This window comes from Coffea arabica, chromosome 2e, assembly GCF_036785885.1.
Source record: "Coffea arabica cultivar ET-39 chromosome 2e, Coffea Arabica ET-39 HiFi, whole genome shotgun sequence".
Taxonomy (NCBI): Eukaryota; Viridiplantae; Streptophyta; class Magnoliopsida; order Gentianales; family Rubiaceae; genus Coffea; species Coffea arabica.
The window spans coordinates 18,192,357-18,211,237 of NC_092313.1; the positions used below are offsets into that span (position 1 = coordinate 18,192,357).

The window sequence follows — 18,881 nt, forward strand, 5'->3', positions numbered from 1 at the left end:
TCATCGGTCTGCACAATAAATATAAAATTTAGATATTCACGAGACTTTTCAGTAAAAAGAATAACCTCTTTTGGTCTTTGAAAACATCTCAAATAAGCTTGTAAACTTAATTTTAAACATGTTTATTTTAGTTTTCTGAAATTCTAACAATTTGAAAAACTACTCGAGTTGACTGCAAAACTTTGTAGTAAATTAATAATATTATTTGACTTTTATACTTTAAAGTGCCTACTATTATATTGTATCCCACTAAAAGTGCACATTCATACATTTTGTCCATTGATTTCAAAATTTTCTTAATACACTTTAATTTTGCAAAAAAAATTAGGACAACAAAGGGCACTTTTGGAATGAAAACATCTTTTCTATCCAAAATTGTGTTTTTTTTTTAATAATATAACTTAAAATTAGTTAATGATGTTATAAAAAGGCACAAGCACAGAGGGCAAGTAATATTTTTTAAAATTTAGAGGTACCACGTAAAATTGTTAAAAACCTTAAGGAAGGTTTTTGAAATTGTCCCATTATTTATTGCTTTCGTAATATACATTATTCATCTTTGCTGGAAAAAGTCGTTAATCCAGTGTAAAAATGCAACTCTGCAATTGTAATCATCATTTCCATCTGCGTCTCCGCTCGCCATCGAAGGGCGAACTGAAAAGCCGTTCTCTAAGGCTTTAGGCCGCACACTTTAGGAACAACATGTCAGGTTTCAACCAATATTAACCAGTTCAGCTGGTACAGCTTTTGTGACTTTTCTTAATTTAAACGTGCAAGCTTAAATTTTGATTTAGTCCATTTTTTTCTCAAGAGCTTTTATATCGCCAACGACCCGAGGTTTTTTTTTTTTTTGTTGACAATCGCCAATTGCCAGAGCTAGTAACAAAAATTAAATCGTTTCTAGCTCCAACGTAAAAGTTCATGTACACTAGAGCTGGCAATTTGTCCCAAGTCCCAATGGGCTACCCATGCCCAAAGGAACTTTGGGCGGGATGGGTATTATAATTTGGTATTGGGTTTAAGTTGGGACACATCCCAACTATACCCATTAATGAATGGGAAAGGATGGGAAATACTTGGGTACCCATTGGGCTCAAATGGCAAGGGCTCTGTTTGGATTAGCTGTTTTTGGTAGGTGTTTTTGAAATATTTTATTGTAACAGTGTATATGAAAAAATTTTACTATAAAATTTTTTTGAAATATTTGATATATTAATATGGATGGGATGTTTCTTGAGTTATTGTATATTACTGTAACATTGTATTTGAAAAACTTATTTTTTGAAAAAAAAGTCAATCCAAACGGAATCTTAGATTCAAAAATTATCTTTAACAATTTTTATAGTCATACCAGCGAATATAATCTAGTAGTCTTCCTAGTCATTATCCACAAGAATTTCCAGCATTTCAGTTAGTTTAGACCTGTCATCCTTGGACAATGATAAGGATAAATATTCAACATCCTAAGGACCTTGGCCATCTTGATATATGTTGGAATATGGCTGTATATCTATCTTTTCCTTTATTTGTTAATCCAATTTTTGGTGGGAATCTTGAGTATAAAGCACTTGCATGTTTATTTAATAAAACTAAAAGAAATTTAATAAATCAAAAATATTAAAATTATATAAAAATAAAAAATGAATTAAAGGAAAAAAAAATATGTAGAAAATGGATTTGGGTATTGGGCGGGATCAATCTAAACCCATCCCAAAATGATCCCGCCCAAGTTAGTTCCAAAACACATATGGGTAAGGTTGGGCCCAAACCCATATGACTCGGTTCCATCTCAAACCCAAGCAAATCCCGCCCATCCCGCCCATTTTGCCACCTCTAATGTACACGAATGAGTTTTATGACCCAAAATAGTAACATGGATATTACATTGTTCCGAAAATTTTGAAACTATTTCATAGTAATTTTTTAAATAAGGTGTAAATAAGGTATAAATAAAGTGTTTTTAGAGCCATATTTTAAAAATCTTTGACTCTGCATGAATTAAGTGTTTCTGAAAATGTTTTTCAAATATTATACTGTATCATTGTATTTAAAATATTAGGCATGGTGGTTATTTATTGGTGTGCTTTTTAAATCTAAAAGTTTATTAAAATATTTTTTTTAAAATTGAAAATACAGCAACCACTAGTGCCGCCACCCTCCACCTTCCTCTCTATTACCTCCGGAAAAAGTGGTAGCGTCGGGTGATGCGTGGAAGAAGAGATGTGGTAATTTTTTATTTAATTTTTTAGATTAATCTTTCATATATTACTAGTGTATATATTGATGAGATTGAATAAATACCACATTATTTGAATTTGAACGTCAAAATTTGTATATATCACATGTATTTAGACCTTTTAGTGTATACACTATCTATGCATAAAAGATTTCACCAACAAAAACAGTTTTTGAAAACAAAAAAGGAATACATACAAAGTTTATTGTAGTTCTATATGTGAGAAGCTTTAACTGTCTGTATATTTGAGGGTATTTTAAAATTTAAATCTTATTAGGATAATTTTAAAACAATTTTATCCTTCCCCTAACAATTATCCCCACCACCACCACCTTCCATTTTCTGCCACCCACTCCCTTCTTCTTCCTCCTCTCCCATCCCCCTTCCTCTTGCCCCTCCCTCCCCCTTTCTAAGGCTCTAACATGACAATTTCACGTTCTTATGCCTGCTACCCTAAATTTTGAGTTTTCTATAGTTTAACCACAAAAGCTTTAAACTAAAGAAAAACTTACTTAGTTTCTTCCATGAATTAAACGCTAATAAGTTTACCCAAAGTAAACACGATTAACCCAATGATGGTTCGTAAGCCATACATGAATTTTCCTACAATTTGATCAACACATATACTAATGTATACTACAAAATTAATCAAAATAACAACTTGAAATTGACAAACTCTTAGAAAAAAAAGAGCTTTACTTATATCTTGAAAACTCACTTGTTTACGTGTTTGTGTTTATTTATCCTAGTTGAATGTGTGATTGTTCACCACCAATTATATCTTCATTTCAACAATAGATAATAAATACACACGCCTAGAATCTAAGGTAACTCCACAAGTTTACTCAAAAGGCAATTATATCTTCCACTTTGACACTTTCCGGCACTCTGTGATCTGATAGAAGAGGAAAAAAAAAGAAAAAAATAGAAAATTTCATTCACAAGTTTGGTTGTCTGATAAATAATACTTTCAAGTAGTAACTTCTTTGGTAACAAACCCACTTTTTCTCAACCCCTCACTCCATTTCCCAACCCACTCCAGATAAAACCCGGAATACTAGGGTTTTTACATTATCCACTTCTAACTCTAAGGATTTCCTATTAATCATATTTAACCTCTTCCGATTTACTAACTTGTTTTTACTTTTACCAATCATGGATAATAGTAATAAATAAATAGGTAAAAAATTTATGAGTATTGCAATTTGTCTAATATAATAGATTACTTAGGGTCTGTTTGATAACATACAAAAGTGCTGAAACTGAACGTTTTCAGACATTCAGATGTTTTGAGTAGATTACTTAGTGTAAAAAAAATGAGAGAGAGAGAGAGAGAGAGAGAGAGTAGATTGATGTTCTCGCGGACTACGAAAATGAAGAAAGCATAAATGGTTCTATTAATTTGTTGTTAAGAATTTTGTGAGCCTAATTAGAATGTCTTGCACTGGAATATACTCATATAGTGCCTAACTTGTTGACCGCGAAGTCCAAAAGGATCGAGGAATCCAATGTTCCGAAGTCCACGGGCAAAAGATCATGGGAATGGATGGAGATCACGGGCTTGAGAATAGCCTATGGACTACAACTGCAAAACCATTTCTTACTTCTTTATTTATGGATGTATCCTTTTCCAACGAAAATGTCTCAAAGCCGGAACACGATTGAGTTCATGGAGGCCTACCTGTGACCAGCTTGGGTTGGACACATGAATGGCTTTGATTCTAACTCACACCTGGGCCCCTTGGACAACTAAGACTCGTCACTCACGTTGCAATTTTAACACGAGCCAGCTTAAACCACTGAATCCGAATACTTAGGTCCCGTTTGGATTGCATTTTCCGTCATTTTTCATGGAAAAATCACTATAGTGATTTGATGTATGTGAGGAAAAAATGTAATAGGAAAATGTGTTCACGGAAAATGACGAAATTTTTCTACGGAAAACAGCAATCCAAGCAAGGCCTAGACAGCAAACATGTTATCGCCCCAGTTAGGCCACCGGCCAGCCTAGAACTCCACTCTCGTGTTAGGCTTCGTTTGACAATTTAATTTAATAATTTTAAATTTTAATATATTTAGATGTGTTTAATAATAAAAAATAAAATATTTGCATTAATTATCTTTTTATCTCACATATATCAAATTGTATATTTTTTTATAAAAATTCTGAAAAATAGTAATTCAAACTGTGGCGGGGGCAATAAGAAGGGGAGGAGGTGGGGAAGGAAAGGGAAGGAAAGGTGAAAAAAAGTTCATCAAAAGGACGGTAAGAAGATATATATATATATATTGGATAGAGTAAGAAGATAAAGAGGTATGTTGAGCAGGTAGACCATAATTCTAAAAATAAATGGATTTGTGCTGTTCTCGTACGGTGTTAAGGTTTGTGCTACATTTGATGGGAAGGAAAGAAACAATAAGATAGACGCAGGCAGGCATCGAATACTACTTTTCCCCCAAAGCTTGAGCTCCGTCTTGCCTCCCTCGTAAAGTAATGTGATGATTCTATCACCGATCCGAACATTTTGTCCCTGCCCCCTTAATCAAAGGCTGAGATGATGCATTAGCCATCATATTGTCCTTGCCCCTAAATCAATGGCTGAGCTGATGCATTAGTCTTGTTAGTTGTTACCCCTCCCCTACTGGCTACTCCACCAAGCTTGATTCTTTTCTCCCCCGCCGGTTCTCCAAACATTTATAGCTCATGAATTCGTCTTCATTAATACTACGAATACTAGTGGAGTAATTAATTGAAAAGTCGTGGCAGTCCAACCAAGCAATCTCTTCATTCTTACAAGGCAGAAACCCCTCCTATTACGCGTATGTTTTTGGTGTTGCCAGATAAGTCTGACGGGAATAGCATAAACGAATTCAAACAACTTTTAGGGGTTTTCGTTGCCAGCATATATATATATATATATGAAAATTTTATATACACGGATAGTGTATACACTGTATGGTTAGATATATGATATATCTGTAAAATTTGAATTATGTGTCATGCATCAACTGATGAAAATATATATATTATCAGTATATAGAAGGTTAATCCTATATATATAATGTATTTTTAGGTAATTAAAGTGATAACACTTTAATTAATTAGTCTTATAGAAACATGATCATGGTTAGATATATGATATATCTGTAAAATTTGAATTATGTGTCATGCATCAACTGATGAAAATATATATACTATCAGTGTCAGTATATAAAAGGTTAATCCTATATATATATACATATATATATAATGTATTTTTAGGTAATTAGAGTGCTAACACCTTAATTAATTAGTCTTACAGAAACACGTATTGAACAAGTTCAAAGCAATTCCAGAAAACAATCAACCAAGAAAAAACAACACACGCTTGGCTATAAAGATCACGCAAGGGACTGCCAAATTATTCCGCAATGGACGGAGTGTTGCGTCCGCTCTCAGGTTAACTCTGCAAGGATGGGAATTAATTAGTACACCTACAGCATCAAACAAGCGCACATCTTTTATTCCTTTCTTTCCTTTTTCGTCAAGTATTCCGACGGAAACAAATCATTGCTGCAAGAACCGGGTTTCCATTAAAACAAATTTCTTTCCTCTAATCCCCGCATGAATACAGCTCTGAATCTATACATGACTACAGCTCCTTCCTTTAAAGATGTACAATGCTCAGTTTCAAAAGAGAGATTGTGAGGCTAAATATGATACTCTAGCGTAAATCAGAGCATCAACCACGAGCAAGAAAATATTGTCAACCAACCCACAGGAGAGAACAGAAAAATGCCAATGCCACCATGCCAGCATTTATGCTGTCAACTTCAAACGTCGACATGCCTAAAAAAACATGTGCATTTAGGCAGATGACAAATGGATGGAGTCGTGCTTGGTTGTTGCCACAATGCTACCCTACCAGCCCTTTTTCTCTTAATTGCAAAACTTTATGCTTCATAATTCAGATTGGACCCAACACAACTTTTTTTTTTTTAAAAAAAAGAAGAAAATGACAATAATGCCGCCAATTAATTGCTGCTTAGCAATTAAACAAATATAGAAGAAACTAGAGACACATTTTAACTAAAAATCACTAGTACTATCAATTAAATGAATTGAATCAACGAATTGATCATGTAACTAACAGAGAGTTTTAAGGACAATAACCTACTCTCTATAGTTTGTACATAAACAATCAAGTGTGAACAGGTGGGGAAAAGTAAAAATAGCGAAGAGAAATTTTGGTTCAAAATAAAAATACACGAAAAGAAAAAGAAAAGTGGCAGTAATTGTAATTGATTAGGCCGCACATCCTAAATCAACTGAGAACGATAAACGCGGCTTCTTGGTCGGCATTGGGCTATCCACCTCTTCATGGTCCGCTAAGTGTTGACTTTCCACACCGCAGTCAACGCCGAACCCCAGTTCGAATTCCAATTCCGGCGCCGGCACGTTCAAGTCGATACCGAGAGCCGCATGGCTAGGGGACGCGCCACCACCGTCGGAGCATGTGACGCCGCTTCCGCTGGCAGTGGCGGTTGCACTCACACCGCCGTGCCCAACAGTATGGCCGCCGATCGTTCCTTCATAGTGGCGGCGCTTGTGCCCACCGAGAGCCTGGCCGGTGGGGAACGACTTGTTGCAGATGGAGCAAACGTGGGCCCTACCGCTAGGGTTCAGAACAGATACATAAGGAGCGTTCCCGGGGGCTGCGGCGGAGGTTGATGGTTTTTCATCGTCTGAAACGGCGGCCGAGAGCTTGCGGTGGCTGGCTTTGTGGCCGCCCAACGCCTGGTATGACGAAAAAGCCTTGTTGCACACGCTACACTTGTAAGATTGGGCTTCGGGCAGAGAAGGTTCGGTTTCTTGGTTTTCAGTCTTGAAGCCTGTGGAGGAGGAGGCGACGTTCTTGTCGTTGGCGGCAGAGGAGGAGGAGGCGACGTTCTTGTCGTTGCCGCCGCGGGCAAGCATGATTAGACAGAGAGCCAAATACTCTTCCTTACAACGCTCTTCTAAAGATGACGGATTGTCATCTTCAGAAGATGAGTTTTCGGGACGAGGAGGGGAACAAGAAGCGGAACCAGGACGCTTGGACCTCTTTTTCTTGACGTACTTCTCGAAACTAAGATTACGGAATTCTTCATCGTAAACAAGCGAGGGCGGCGGCGGCGCTGCTCTTGTATTCAAAGCCTCCAGAGCCATGGTATTAACTCACCAAGGTTGGATTGAGGTTTTTTTCTTTTGGAAAGTCGCTTTGAGTTCTTCGAAAGTTGCCAGGAGATGAGAGTAAAAGATCGTGAGGAGGTAGTAAGTGAGGAAAGAATGGATGGAAAGGTTTGTGGGGACTTTTGGAGTTTATATATGAGAGGGCCGAGGGGGAGTTAATATTTAGTTAACCGAATCATAAATGGAATAGTGACAGAGCTGTACTAGTGAATCCTGGAACGAGAAGGAGTTAGAAGTTGCGTGAGGAAAGACAGGTGGAGAAGTTGTATAAGAATTAGTATAGTATAATATATAACGATGATGAAGAGGGATTGGATAACATATTAAGAATAAAACAATTTTAAAATACTACTAATTGGCTTACTTTTTGTGTGTGCTGCTATGAATAGTTATGGCCAATTTATAAGGATATATACCTACCATGCATTTAGGTATATTCCTATAAATTTAATTTATTTTTTGGGGTAATTTCTTTTGAGGAAGGAAGGCGGCTTAGGGAAGTGATGAGTTGGCGGGTGAGAGTGAAGGCGGTCAATAGTAGTGGAAGGGATTGACGAGAAGGGATGAATAAGGTCCACAATATGTACATATACGGTTTTGATGGAAGGGAAACCTCAAAACTGTGAGTAGTCTGGAGTCTGAAGAGGTGGTGGATCGGTGGTGGTGTGGGGGCGGCGGCGGGTTTTGGATTACTACTACTAAGTAATAGTAGTATTTATTTTGAGACACCGCTCAGGTTCCTGCGCCAGCCCCAGTGTGACTCGTTCCAGGTCAAAATAAAACCAAGCGAACATACGCATCTATCCATCCATCTTTAGTTTCAGATTCGTTGATTGTTCTCACTTCTCACCACTTCACCCTACTACTTACGCTGTCACTTGCGTAGTCGTTTCAGCAGCCTCTCCAGTATCGTGTCTTACACTTAATTAATTACATCTCGTTTAACTAGTTTTTTCTTTTTGATTAACTTCAAGTTTGGCAGATTATAATTTGTTACACGGAACTATATTCGGGAGTTGCGGTCACACACCTCTCATTGTCCAAGTAAACGCCGCATGAGATCTCGGTGCCATTTTTTCAGTGCCGCTTCTCTATTTATATTAAGTTTTTTTGTTTTATTTAACTTGTTATATGTACTGTTTATTCAAATTTTTTCTACTTTCACGTGATAAGTAGGATTGATACTAGATTTGACATCGGGTAATGGCACAGAGTACGTGATAATTAGGATTGATACTGTATTTGATATCGGATAAGAGCACGTGATAAGTGAGATTGATACTGGATTTGACACCGGATAATGTGCCACCTGAATAAACTCTACTCATCATACTAATTTTACTCGATTTAGAAATTTTAGTATCCTTGTTTCTGATGAATACTTGCCTTAGTATTGAATATTGCATTAGTGTTTTAAATTGGGAAACGTAGATATAATAAGCAACTCACAAATTATTCATGAACACTTGCCTTTACGAGTATGTTAATGTTAAATTGGCTTTGTTGGGAGCTTCCTTTAGTGCTACTGATTAATATTTGTGCAGGTCATGTATTCGTACGTGCATTCGCTAAGCAACATATGAATTGGTGCATCCTACACCACAATTTCAATGGACTTTCCTAATTAAATACCTCGCTTTCATTTCAATTTTCGTGGAGGAAAAGGAACAGGAGAGACATATTCGAAGGACGACCATGCATGATCTCCCGTATTAATTAAAATCAAGCTTATCATTTGAAACTAACATATTATTGTGATTAATAATAAACTTTGCGAACTAAATAGTATAACTGATCTGTACGCTCAATTTGTCACTTCTTCATTTGCTTAGGCTTCAACACCTTCTTATTTCTCTTTATTTAAATTAAACAGATGATTGGCTCTTTATTTTGGTCACTTATACCCTTTTTTGAGTCCTTTTTGATGTGAATTATCCATATTGGAGGAGAATACTAGGCCATACTGACACTTTGATCCTTATCCTCGTGCGACGACGGTATGAATTGTCAGCATGTAATTGGTCAGACTCCAGCACTCCGCCTGGATGCTGAATTGGGCATGCATTTGATAGTTGCTTCTTCAGTCCACTTTCAAAGAGGTAGATAAAAATCAAATGCACCTTTACAATTGGAGGAGTCTTCTAAACAGAAGTCGGTTTCTAGGTGTGTGCTTCAATCTGGAAGTTACTTTTGTAAGACGGTTGGCTGTCTACAATTACACCTAACCACATCACTAACTTCCCAACCAGCCACGTGTGTAATCACTGTCCAATTCTAGAACTTTAGGGACCTCATCTTCCACTTACCGTAAAAGACCATTTAGTATTGAAATCCACTGCTTCGGCCAGAAATACTAGTAGTAACAGCACCAGTTTGCTTGCTACTCGAATTCTACCGTCTTCAATCAGAATCAATCAACCACTGAGCCTATAGGTTAGGGTTCAGATTTTACCCGCAGTTAAAAAAAAATTTAAAAAAAATATCCTTTTAATCTAATAGGTTCTTATACTTGTTAGTTTTCATTCCTCTCTAGATTAGGATAGATGGATCTTACCTGTAGTAAAAAAAAAAAATTAAAAGAAGTGTCAAAATATCTTTTTGATCTAGTAGGTTCTTATATTTACTAGCTTTCATTTCTCTCTAGATTAGAACAGATTACATTGTAGAAATGTTATTGTTACCATAAAAGCAATCAGAATCAACCATTGGGAATTGAAGAAAAAGGGAGTCGTCATTTCATTTGAAACTAAAACAAATCATAGTATGTGATGTGTGTACCTTGTATAAATGTTAATCATTTCATCCATTTTTATCGTTGGCAATATAGTATATGTATAAATTATGCATTCTATATATGTATATGTATGTATACATATATATATTTTGTCCTTCCCATCCCTCCTCACACATTTTTCAGGATTCGAGCCGCCCTAAAATCAGAGTATAAAAGATTTTACGAGCCCTTCTCTGATTACTAGAGGGAACTAACGACTTTAACATCCGTAATCTAGTTCGAAATATATTTGATTTAAAACTCCTCACTAAATTCTTGTAAATATAAATTATTTGCCTATGAACCATCTCTTGACATCCTGTATGCAGTACTGCAATTGCCCAGTTCAACTCAGTCGCTAACTGTAAGGCCCACAGTTGGATAAATAATTACGATATTCAAGAAACATGATCCGTGCGTCTCATTCATTAAGTATTTCCACGAGGGTTAACTTTTAGAATATATTAATGGAGGTAAAGAATAGAATTACGGGCAATGAGAGTAGAGCACTGGACGATCAAGCGTGAATTAGTTCGTAAGATATTTTGTACTAGCTGAGAGGTTACCTATTTCGATCATCAAGAGATAGACGGTGAATCAGCTCTGATCCTTTTTTTTCGTGCATAAGAAAGAGACTTGGAGGGGGGTGGTGCCGCCATGCCGTAGTAGCGTAACAAACAATCACCGGCACGCTACGCGGTACGCGTGGAGTCCAGGAAGGGAGAATACTCGTGTATAGATAGGGAGGAGGCGACACGTGGAAGTTGCGTTTGCTTTTGGGTAATTCGTGAATCAATGTATTGGCAAGTAAGTAAAGTGAAGTGTCGAAGCAAGCTAGCAGCAGCACAGGACTTTTGAGTTTTAGAGCGTGGAGTGAGTAAGCGAGGGATTAGGGATGATTAGGGATTAGGCGTCTGAGAATCAGAAAGCGAGCAAGCGAAGGCAGTCCACAAATTCAATCCAACGCCATGCTGATACTGCTACCACAGTGTGCGGCCTCTCACAGCTTCTGCCATGTGCTCCCCTATCCCTTCCACGTCTTCAATTCAACATACCTAATCTTATTGAACAAGCACCCTACACCATTAATTTGGAATTCTAAACCTCATTCGTTCTATAATATATTATTGTTTTGTTAATGCCAACTTCACGTTACGCGTAATTTGATCTGGTTGTTCTTAGATGAAGGGGAGGCTGGATTGCCATAGGATGCTAAAATTACTCGTATGAGGGTCGAATTTGGGTCCCCGTGAGGTTTCTATCCCACATCATTCTTGGGGGTTTGGGGGTCGGGTAGGTAAGTTCTCAGGAACCTCAAAAGTTACCGGCTTTTGAGGTCAATATCTTGGATTAGATTTATTTGCGAAATTCCATACATCCGTAAGAAAAGGAAAAAGAGGGTCGAATTTGGGAAATATTATTAACTCAGAGTTCCAGCATTGGTTTACTTCCTTTCGACCTTAGAATAGTTTATTAAGAAGCAAACATCATTCGTGCCATATGTTGGCAAAACATAATCGGGGTACGATTCTCTCTTTTTTAAAGTTGACCTTTTCTGTGCTACTTACAAAAAAAAAAAAAAAAAGGGGGCTATGCATAATTGCATATGCATGATGTTTCTATTTTTTTTTTTAAAATACATCGTATTAGACAGGTGTTTCTCTAAGCACTCATTGAATTTAGTGGAAACTATATATTAGTAGTAATTGTTGGGAGGCAATGTTTAAACTCTTGATTTCTCACCCACAAAGGCATTTAAAGAATTATTTGTTTTTGTTGGGGTGTGGGAGGGGGGAGGAAGGAATTTTAAAGAAAATTTGCAGGTAAGGGTAGGCACGGGATGAATGCTATTATTTGGTTGATTTGACCCTTATTTTGCGGTTTAGCCATTTTCTGATCATTTTTCACCATGTATATCAGTCGGTGTTCACTAAGATAGGGTTGGATCAACGGGTACTCGTCCCACCCTGTTCATTATTTAATTTTTTTTTAAAAATAATTTATACTAATTTAATTTTGTATCTTAATATTCATCAAAGACTTAATAAAGATTTTTCTCAAAAAATGTCTCTAGCTGGGAAACAAACATGCAAAGAAAATATAAGGAAAAAGGAAAAAAAAATCAAAAGAATTCAAAATCAATGAAAATTTGAAATAAGTAGTATCTTTTTTTAAATATATATTATACATCAATTAAATTCATTCCTAAAAAAAAAAAAAAGATCACAACCTGTCCAGAATGAATACTGTAAATAAACCATAGCTTCCCACATTTGTAATGCAATTTATTCAATAAAATTACTTAGTTCTAAAAATATGACAGATTTTTGGGTCAAAGGATACTTTTGTCCTCCCTTATTTCCAGTAACTCTCCCTTTTGTTCCCTCCACATCAGGATTCATTCTATAGCTGTAAATTTTGAGCTCCTATGGTAGTATTTATGAGAGAAACTACCACCGAAGAAGGAGGTCACCACTGTTTGTGCAGGTCAGGTCACCGAGCAAGACAGAAAGAGGAATAAAATGAGGGGCAAAAACTAAAAAGGAACTGCATGCCAAGCAGAACACAATCTTACGTAAGAGATGGCCTCATTCATCATCCTAAAGCTTTGGGGTACAAAGATTCGTTAAACTTGGGTAGATGTCTAATGGGGACTTGGTCCTAAGAATTACAAGTTGATGTGAACAAGGAAAAATCTGCAGCCACGTTATTTTCTTGTTGGGAACGTGGCCTGCGGAGAAAGATTTGATCGATTATTCGGCAAGCCAATCAACTTAATTCCTTCCTTGGTCTTCTGGTCAATCACTGCATTATTATACCTCTTCACCCGTTGTTAGCGTCAAAAACTGGCAGGGACCAAAATATCAAACCCAGCCCCTTTTAGGACCAAAATTTTGCCCAATTTTAGTCTTTATCAAATGCCAAACCTTTCCCATGTAGACCCAGACCAACAAAATAGGCCTGTTCTCTTTTCAGCCTTCCGGGAGCCAGGACCAAGTAAACCAGGCCCAAAGTTCGGCTTAACGAGTAAAACTCTTGATGCAGCTGAGTAGCACCCGAACCAGCAGCTCAGCGCCAGCACTCCATTACCATCGAGATTTTGGTTTTACAGTGGCCTCTGGAGTTGTTTTCAACCAAAAAAGAAAAAAAAAATCGAATTTTTAGATAGGAAGAGCCTTACAGTCATCAGCCATGGCTGCTGCTTCTTCTTCTTCAGTTATTCTGTCTCGTCTCTCTACAGCTACCGTTTTGGACAAAAGGGAGTACTTGGGTTCTTCCATTGGCCTCCGCAAATCTTCCTTTTTTCCGGACCCGAAGCTCGTATTTGCAAGTCCAAGAAAACCCAAGACAAATTCTGTTAGGAGATGTTGCTACAGGGCTCCCGTGGCCAAGTCCTTGGACCATATACCCAAACAGTTCAGGGAAGAAAATCTCAAAGATGGATGTGAGCCCCTCTTCTTATTATCTTTTGTGTGATTAAGGCTAGCACTTACTAGGGATAGGCTATGGTTTTCTATTTATTCATTAGTTTCCGTTTATACAGTTATTGCTCAATTTTCATTTCTTGCTATTGTTTTTTGTTGGGCTTTTCGAAGTTCGAAATTTGGTTTCTTTCATACTTTTGCACGTTGCAGAATTAATTTGATCTCAGAGTCCGAGAAAAATTTTAAATATTCTCAGTTTTATTTTTTGTTATTTTTGACTAGCTTGGTAGGTACAAAATAATGCTAGTCTTTAGCTGTCAAGTTTATGGAATTGTGGTTGGGAATTTGTTTCTGTTGTTTGGGCATGTTGATGTGAGCCAATGAACCGCATGGGATAAGAGAAGAGGCATATACACTGATACTGCTCTACCTAATAGTATCTCGTTCAGAGGAAGCAGAGGACCTAGAATTCCTATGACTGAAACTTTATCTGCATTTGGATGTATATGAATTAAGTATTAATTACAGGGTTTTTCTTTATGAAAGGGAAAAATAGTACTATAAAGAAGCCAGGATTCATATCGAATCTAATAACAACCATAAAGCACAAAGACCAGCTTCTTTTAGAAGGGTTACCTATAGCAGATGGTTCACAAATACTATCAAGAACTTTGCAAGAACTTAGGAGTAATAATTTAAAATGCTGTGCATCATTAAAAAAATAATTTTGAAATTTTTCTATCCATATTTAGAGTATTTTCATCTCCTTGCAGCCAAAGTAGAAGACAGGAAGGGGTTCTTTTCTTTTCTATGTGTGTGTCTGTCTGCCCCTTTTGGGGTTGTTTTGGTAGCAGAGGGGGAGGGATGCAGGGCATATTTAGATGTTTGAGTTTTTAGATGATCTCCAATTCCATAAATGTGACCATGAATAAGATATCCATGATAAATATGTTGTCTATACGTGCATAAAATGATTTTATATATTTAGCTACTAAAACACTTTAATGTAGTGCCTTAATACAGATCTGTTTTGTGTTGAATTCGATCACTTATTTGTTTCATAATTTGTCGTGGACCATGTTCTGTGAGTATTGAAGGTTGTTGTAACTTTACAGTAAGCTTTGATGAGGAAAAAGGATGAAGCATGTCCAAGGTGTGGTTGAACTTATCATAATAGACACTTAAGTTGTTTCATAATCCACCATGGACCATGTTCTAAAAGACCTCCAATCTTTGCTGATTTAGTTTAGCAGATGAAATTCACCAAGCCACAAGACAACGCTTCTACTTGAATGAGCTCAGATTACAACTTGAGACTGTTGTCAAGTTTAGTTGAAGTTGTCACTTTACAAATTGTATAGTAGTTTAGAAAAAAAATTTACCATCAATCTTCCTCTTATTCCGCTTCTATTTTGCGGATGAATATAACTCCTGCTTTCCTCTTGGCTGTTCATTTTACTAATTTAGCTCTTCAAGTCTTCTATTTACACTTCCACTTAAAGTTTGCTGTAAGTTTTGGGGTTCCGTGTATTTTGACTACTATTGGATATTGGCATTGTGCAGTTTTCTTACTTTTAACTATTTCTTGTCCTTTGTAGTAATGGATAACTACAAAAACACGCCTCAGTATCTTTACGGCCTTACTCCCTCGCAGATGGACATGTTCATGACAGAAGATAATCCAGTACGTCGACAGGCAGAAAGGGTAACACAGGTATTAACTATTTTGTATGATCATCTGTGATTGATTATCAAGCTGATTAAGAGATCCACACTGGCTAAGATAGTTATTTGTAATACTGTTAAAAGATTCTGTAATTGTACTTATTTTGGTTGATTATTTGCATGTATTGGTCTAAAATCTTAGTGCTGGGTGTTAGCTTTGCTCATTAAAGGTTCTCATCTAAGCTATCTTATGGGTAATTTTAACAGGAGAGCATTTCTTCGGCCTGCAATTATCTGAATAATGGTGGGATGTGGAGTATGTCAGGCATGGATGAGAGAGGTCCCTCAAAGTATAGCATGAGTGTAAGTATGTATCGAGGAGGAGCTAGAGGATATGGGAGGCCAAGAACTGCCCCTCCTGATTTGCCATCTTTGCTCTTGGACGCTCGAATTGTCTATTTGGGCATGCCGGTACTGCATCTTTTTGAGAGCAAATTTATTTTGAGAATGTGTATATTTCTCTGTGTTGCTGATGTCTCTCAGTTATCCTTACTCTGACTGTTACAGATTGTCCCTGCTGTAACTGAGCTTCTTGTTGCTCAATTTATGTGGTTGGATTATGACAATCCATCTAAACCTATATATCTGTACATAAACTCGTCTGGCACGCAGGTAATTTCTATTTATTGTAGTTTTTTAGTTGTATATCTGCTTCGAATTTTAACTAATTTCACCTGGTCTTTTTGGTAATTGGGAAGTTTATGGATGATATTGTCTAAAATTTCTTTTGCACATTTGCTTAGAATGAGAAGATGGAGACGGTTGGTTCTGAAACTGAGGCTTATGCAATTGCGGATACCATGGCTGTAAGAAATTTTTTATATTTATGCCTCTTGGTTTCTTTACTTGATTAACATTGACATAGATTTCAGTGTAATGGTCAGATCTGTTTTTGACTGTGTTTATTTTCTCAAATCAAGACTAAACAGGAACATAGTTAACAGAGGAAGGGATGACATGACAGCTTTCTGTTACTAGTTTCAAAATTTGTACTATTTCCTTGGTTATAAATTTGATGACAGCTTAAAACATGTGATGTTTTTGTTTGGTTTCTTTGTTGAAGGCATCTGATCTTTACTAATTAATTTTCACCTTTTTCTTTTCCTATAAAAAGTACTGCAAATCAGATGTGTATACTGTGAACTGTGGAATGGCATATGGTCAAGCAGCAATGCTTTTAGCACTTGGAACAAAGGGCTATCGCGCTGTACAGCCAAATTGCTCCAGTAAGACCTAATATCTCATACATTAGATTGGTTTCCCTTTGCACATTTTATTAGACAATGCAAAAATGTTATCTTCTGCATGCATCTTTGGACCAGCTCATCATTGACGATAGCACTTCCATTGTATGAAAGATCCAATTTTCTAACTGCAATATTTTTACCATAAAATGAGTAGCCGGTCTTATCTAATTTGATTAGGTTGATCGCATGGTTTCTTAGAGTGAGAGACAGAAGGGATGAGCTATATTACAACATAAAGGAATGCTTTAATGAGATACCGGTTTATTTATCTGTTGTTTTTATTAATTTGAAAAAATAAAGATATATAATAAAAACCATGCTTTCAATTGCTTTAGAATCCTGGTTCCATTTTGCTCATACAGAATTGCAAGCTAGGCGATTTTCATTTATATTGCTGAATGCTGACATGTGTTTGGGATGTATCTATCTTATAATAGCAGTTACGAACAATTTCATCATAACTTTGACGGCAAGCCTCTAGTTGGCCTTGTTAATAATGTTTGATATTTATCTAATAAAAGAAACATCTTTATGTGTTGCTCATGTCCAATCTCCTTTTGTTGCTTTTGTCTTTTGAGTGTTGTTTTAACTATTTGATTGCGTTTGGGTGTTCTCTCAATTATACTTCAATAACAAGTCTCCTTTTTTCTTCGAAAAAGCCAGTGTTCTTTTTTTTTTTTTTTTTCAAAGGTGTGAAACATGCAAGTATAGTTACTGATGGCACTAAAAATGTCCTCATTTAGCAATCTCACTTCTGTAGAAAATCTCCCAATATTTATAATGCTTGGAAAACCATGTCAAGGATTCTCATGCATTTTTTCATGCTCTTTATTTACACAATATTGGTGAGATGAAATTATATTTGTAGGAAAGGACTGATGAAAGACGTGATTTGTTCTCCTATCATTCTCTTTTGCATGGTCCTGATTCTTGCTGTATTAATTTTGCCATGTAGCAAAATTGTATCTTCCTAAAGTGAGCAGATCAAGTGGAGCTGTCATAGATATGTGGATTAAGGTTCTCTCTCTCTCTCTCTCATACACATGCTTGTGAGTTTCTTTCTCTTGATATGTTTGCACTCATCTATGAATCTGAACACTTTATATTATACTTTCAATCAGGCCAAAGAACTGGATGCAAATACAGAGTACTACATAGAGCTCTTAACAAAAGGAATAGGAAAACCGAAGGAAGAAATTGAGAAAGATGTCCAGCGTCCTAAATACTTCCAAGCTCAAGAGGCAATTGACTATGGCATTGCAGATAAGATCATTGACTCGAGGGATGCTGCATTTGACAAACGGGTAAGAAGTGACATATTCTGTTGCTTTCCTCCCATTTCTACCACAACCTGGTTTTACTAGTAATATTTTTTGATGTTGATTTCAACAAACAGAACTATGAGGAAATGCTTGCCCAATCAAAAGCTATGAGAAGAACAGCAGGAGCCGGGCCACAAGCTGCTCACTCTGGGCTTAGGTGACCTGAAGATCACCGTGGTCCCGAGTTTTTGCACGACGAAAATATGATTATGTAGTTCGGATTGCATATAGTGCATGATGGATTTATTAAATCTGGGATTTATTAAATCTGTGATAGAACTACAGCAGCTTCGAGAATGGAACGCCACCCAATCCCCTCCATGGTCGTGCCTTTGTACAAACTTTGTACTATATAAGGTGTTCTAAAGAAGAATAGCTCCCCTTAGAATGGCAATAACACGTGTACTTTTGTCATTTATCAAGCTTGGACATTTTGTTTGGTTAAACGTTCAAATTCAGTTGTCAAGTGCTTTAAATGTTTGTAAATGCAACGACTCAAAAACATGTTTTATTTGGCAGCCTTATGCACCCTTGGCGTATTTTCTTCACTTGGTCGGAGGTTCATGATTACTAGGTTTGAAGACTTCATCGAATGCAATCAGACTTCATAGAATACAATCATTGATCACTGTTGCGGTATTGCATAGTTTATAGCTTCAGTATAACAATACAAAAAATGCTTCCTAACCACACCGCACTGCTCAAATGACAATAATGTAACTTTTTAGTTTCAGAGATGTGTGGAACATTCTAATGTCATTCTATCGTCAGCTGACAGGCCAGAATCAATTTCCGCTTTTTCAGCTTTTCCAAATTTCCCTGATATTTTATACTCTTCAAATGTGACAATGTAACTTTTTAGTTTCAGTAATGCGTCGAACATACAGACGTTGTTCTATTATCAACTGAGAGCCCAGAATCAATTTCCTCTTTAACAGCTT

The 18,881-nt window shown here is 36.7% G+C and overlaps 2 protein-coding genes across 2 annotated transcripts; one reads left to right on the forward strand and one right to left on the reverse strand.

The window, feature by feature from the left end:
* Positions 1-6,299: 6,299 nt before the first annotated feature.
* LOC113731518 (zinc finger protein ZAT10-like) lies at positions 6,300-7,657 on the reverse strand. Its single transcript, XM_027256827.2, has one exon. It carries the CDS (start codon positions 7,422-7,424, stop codon positions 6,522-6,524), a length of 903 nt encoding a protein of 300 aa, XP_027112628.1. The 5' UTR covers positions 7,425-7,657; the 3' UTR covers positions 6,300-6,521.
* Positions 7,658-13,277: 5,620 nt separating this feature from the next.
* On the forward strand, positions 13,278-18,458 carry LOC113731519 (ATP-dependent Clp protease proteolytic subunit-related protein 1, chloroplastic). The gene is made up of 9 exons (XM_027256828.2): positions 13,278-13,666; positions 15,245-15,360; positions 15,579-15,782; positions 15,879-15,983; positions 16,115-16,177; positions 16,486-16,597; positions 17,574-17,635; positions 17,740-17,922; positions 18,015-18,458. The coding sequence occupies exons 1-9, from the start codon at positions 13,414-13,416 to the stop codon at positions 18,099-18,101; spliced, it is 1,185 nt and encodes a 394-aa protein (XP_027112629.1). The 5' UTR covers positions 13,278-13,413; the 3' UTR covers positions 18,102-18,458.
* The last annotated feature ends 423 nt before the right edge of the window (positions 18,459-18,881 follow it).